Source organism: Propithecus coquereli, unplaced genomic scaffold (genome assembly GCF_000956105.1).
Source record: "Propithecus coquereli isolate 6110/MARCELLA unplaced genomic scaffold, Pcoq_1.0 Scaffold48, whole genome shotgun sequence".
In the NCBI taxonomy this organism is placed as follows: domain Eukaryota; kingdom Metazoa; phylum Chordata; class Mammalia; order Primates; family Indriidae; genus Propithecus; species Propithecus coquereli.
Window position 1 is genome coordinate 4,085,605 of NW_012150618.1, and position 4,775 is coordinate 4,090,379.

At 34.6% G+C, this 4,775-nt stretch overlaps 1 protein-coding gene across 1 annotated transcript in view; it reads right to left on the reverse strand.

Annotated features, from left to right (window-relative positions):
• Positions 1 to 4,775, reverse strand: part of ADGB (androglobin) — a 203,795-nt gene that overhangs the window by 43,365 nt on the left and 155,655 nt on the right. The window contains exon 25 of the mRNA XM_012655518.1: positions 544 to 598. Within this exon, the coding sequence (XP_012510972.1) occupies positions 544 to 598 (55 nt within the window). The remainder of the gene's footprint in view (positions 1 to 543; positions 599 to 4,775) is intronic.

Genomic DNA, 4,775 nt, shown 5'->3' on the forward strand with positions numbered 1-4,775 from the left:
AGTGGAGCAACACTGACTTCTGGATGAGTATAAAATTTAAATTAGGTCACCAACATAGTAATTGTTAACAAAAAAACACCTGACCAATTTCTTCTTTATATAAAATGTTTGTATTTTAAAAGCAAGCTAAGTTGATAATTTGAAGACATTGGTAATTAAATATTTCTCAAATATACACTTAAAATTAGAGCACATGGGTTGAGTTGTAAATATTACTGATGCATAGCAGTTGACTTATTGCTATTTTAAATTTAATCAAATTACCTAAACATTTATAAACATGACATTTAAGACTGATTCTTCTGAATTCAAAAGCTGCTTGAATTTAAGAAGATTGTCCAACAGCATATTCTTTCAAACAGAAAATTTTTCTAGTTCATTTTAAATACAATTTAATTCTGATTTTCTTTGCTTACTGCTTTTCAGCAAGAAATGTGTCACGCAATGCAAGGTGTAATTTAATTTTAGCTGCTGCTCATTCACACATAAAATTGTCAAATGTGATGTCAAAAAAAGAACACATAATTTTTCCAGAAGACTTACTTTCTATTTGGAATACATAATAATGATATTACTATTTGTTGATTTTTACCATGTGCTAGGAACTTTATATATATATTAGCTTGAAACAACCTTGAAAGAAAGGAGTGGTTATTCTAACTTTTCAGGTGACAAATAACCCAAGTTTGGGTAGCCGAACCTAAGAAAGTTTAGTCACTATGTTATATTTCCCATTTAATGACTTCCTTTCAAAAATTTAACTCATATTATTAATTTTGTACCATTACTCAACTCTATGTTTTACATTATTCCATTTTCATGAATTATACTACTCTGTCCATTTTAGATATTAATATTTTTCTTTTGTTTTCCTCAGAATTTTAACGTTTATCCATTAATATACAGAAAAACATGATAAAGCCCATATACAAACTTTTATGGTCACTAAAGTAATATAGACAGCTCCCTAAATAAAGACATTTATGTGGGACATGATAAAAATATGAAACTGGTACTACTGTATATTATTATTTTTTCCCATTCAAAAGCTCTTGGTAGATAATTAATTCCTTTCAACATCCTAGCCATGCAGCAACTATTTGTGTGGCTGAGGGCAAGTTACTTAAACTGTCTATGGCTTAGTTTCCTCATCTGTAAAATGACAATACTGTAGTAATAACCCCTACCTCATAGGTTTATTGGGAGGATTAATTGGGTCAATATATGTAAAGCCATTAGACAGCATTTGACATAAATGTTAGCAGCTACTACTGGTACCACCATTACTACTATGGCACTACTACTAGTTAGAAAGTCTCTAAAGAACTTGCAAGATATAGTGGAAAGATTTTGTATTTTAGAGTAAGTCAGACTCAGGTTAGAATCTTCACTCTACTCCTTCCTAGCTGTGTTAACTTAGGCAAATTATTTATAGCATCTCAGCCTCATTTCTTCATCTGTAAAACTGAGATGGTAGTAACTACCTCCCAGAGATTTTGTGAAAATTGGGAATAATGAATGTAAAGTATTAATACTAAGTAGAGTAAAAGGCACATAATAACACTCAAACAATCATAATGATTAAGCTTGTAGGTCTCTCTAGTGTTTCTTTTTTTGCTTGTAAAATAAAAGTACAGTCTTTTTTCCTGAATAAAGTAGTACGTGCTCATTTAAAACTTCTGATTTATATATTTTTCATTTTAATTAAACTTGTTTTTAGATATTAAAAGCATAAATGAGAAAGTAAAATTACTAAGAATTTCAACACTCAGAAATAATCACTTGAACATATTGGTATATACTCTTCCTCCTTTTTTTCCTGTGTATAGCCCTTTTCTTCTCCCACCCACTATGTATTTTTAAACAGCAGTGACAATTTAGGGTTGCCAGTGTCTAACACTATGAAGTACTAATATTGACAATAATGAATTTCTATGAACTAAGTGAGTGAAAACATTTCTGAGCCATTCTTCCCCTCATTCCTGACCTAGAAGGAGGAAAGGAATGGCCTTGAATAGTGGGATATGTGCAAAGAGCTTTCCTTGTCACGTTGTCCCTCATCATTCTCTGGCTGGAATCAACTCCTCATTAGCCACACCTGATGCCTGGTGGGTGGTCCTGTGAGCGACATGAGTCCAGAGCAGGCTTCTGGGTATCTTCTGAGACATATTCTCCTTCCTGTCACCTCTAACACCAAGGTAGAGCTTTATTTTCCATGCTTTGTATTCTTCAAGACTTCCCTGAACAAACTATTTTATCCTAACTTTCCACACCATCTCTAAGTACCAGTTCTGCTTTTTCTAAACTTCTCAAATTTATGTAATTTTACATAATGCATTCAGTTTATATGAGCTGGAACTAAATTCCTAATTAAGGGAGAAAATATATGTAGATATTTAAAATATATATATGACTAAATTTAAGGATATTTTGAGGTATTTTACTCTCGTACCTTCTTAGACATTAGAAGTTTTCTTTAGAGAGTTGGGAAGAAAGCGACTCCATTCACTATTCCAATAGTATTGCACTGTATGATGCTAACCACTTTGCTCTGAAAAGCTTAAAATGTTTTCACAAATATTTCCTGCTTAATCATTGCATATTCTTTTAATCTAGTTTGAACATTATTCAGGAATAATTTTTCCGTGCGAACAGGATTTTCAGTTGAATTTAGTTAGGTTGTTGTGTTGTTTTCTTTTCATTATTTATGATGGGATTATTCCTTCCCTGTCTTGAAGATTTGGGTTCACATTTTTAATTGCTATAACGAACAGTAGCATGACTATTTCAAGCTTATTGAGACAGGCATAATATAATATAGAAAGGAGAAACATAAAAATCTACAGGCAACTCATGAAAAAACTCACGCAGGCAAAAAACGGAGCTTTGGCTCTCACTCTGATCTATTAAAATTCCTAGTCCCTGGAAATGTAATCTGTATTATACTAGTTCCATGAATTGTCCTTGAAAAACAAAAAAGGAAACAAGAATAACTTTGTTGAACGCATGAGCACACACAAAACTGTGCTGTTTCTTTGTTATTTTATGTCTATGATTGTGAGTATGTTATTTGCACATAGATCTTTAGCATACAATATTTAACTCCATTGGTTTTTAGCACATACTATGTATCTACTTCTTTGCAGTAGAGGAACATAAAACTACCACGTGATTTGTGCCATCCATTGTTTCAACCAGGTTTCCATTGGCTGATATAGAAAACATAGATTTAAAAATATATATTTTTTTTGAATGAAGTATAAGCTAAGAGATTTTGATTTGGACCACAGGCGAGGTGGAGACAGGGTAATGGCTAATTTATGAGAACAAAAGTGACAACCTGATAGGAAAAAAATAGAGAAAGAGAACATGGTGACATGCAAAGTGGAATAAACAAATACAATTAATAGATTTTTCTCATTTATTTTCCATTAGAACTTTGTGGGTCTGGGTGGTAGACTGCAAAATAATCAATGGGCCCAAATGCACAGCTATAGATGATCCATAAGGCAGACTTAGGGAGGGTTAGGTGGGTCCAGGAGAGAGGGGACAGAGCCTGAAGCACTGGCGCAGGGAGCACGCCAGGAGGCCAGCGATGGCCAAAGCCATTGGCTGTGCAGCCTCAGTGAAGGAATCATCATCAGGCATACCCAGCTTGAGATGTAGCCTGCAAGGGGTTTTCAGCTTCCATATGACATTTATTCATGGAGTAATTGTAATCTCTTCTATTATAGTAGGCAAGAATGCGAAATCAAAGCCTTGCCTGCTATTTCAGAAATTCTCAGCGGTGCTGGGCAACGGGGTATTGGCTGTGGGAGAGGAGGTTGAGGTAGAATGAAGAGAGATTTTAGCAAAATTCATATTCCATGACTTTACGTAGGGGTTATACACATAACACGTGTGAATAGCAATGAGATGATGACAGTGGCTTGAATGCTACCACTTTCTCTTAATGTGTCCATGTTAGACATTGATAAAAGATCACAAAACTTTTTTGTTGAGCCAGATCACAGCCTCAGAATCTTGTCAACACAGCAGGCCAGGAAGCCATCAGGATTAAACATACCTGCTGTAGCTGGCATAGCACGTTCACACGTTCATTCAATAAACATTTACTACCATCTTCTGTTTGGTGCTGGAGATACAAAGATGAGGTTGAGGGAGACACAGACCCTGGCCCAGTGGGAGGGGAGCAGCGGAGACCAGCAAGGCAGTGATTTCCACAGTGTGATGCGTTGCTATGGAAGCACATTCAATACATTCTAATGGACATGGGAACTCCTGGTGTCATATACCTTTATAATTTATCTTTGAATTTAATGGCCCATGCTAGAATCTGTCCCTTCTAGGAAAGGCTAAGCCTACTGATAATAGTTTTCTCTTAATTCTGTATAAACAAACCTATATTAAGTCTTTCCTGATAAGGGCCATGCAAATAATACAAGCCAGTAAACACCTCAACAGAGTTTTTGACAATTAGTAAATAAGGGCAATTATAGTTAGACTAGCTTGCATGTATCCTTTCACTTATTCATTCAATAAATATTATGGAGTCCTTTGCTGTGTGTATAGTATCTAACTCGATTATAATGCAAGGGATCAAACAGGCAAAAATGAACAAAATTCCCCGTGCTTCAGGGATGTACATTATAATAGGGGAATTCAGACACTAAGAAAGTAAAATTTACTGTTTATTAGGGGATGAGAAGAATTAAGAGCTTCTGTCTTATCATAAGTACAATACACATATGCATTAAAAATTCTAAAAGATAACA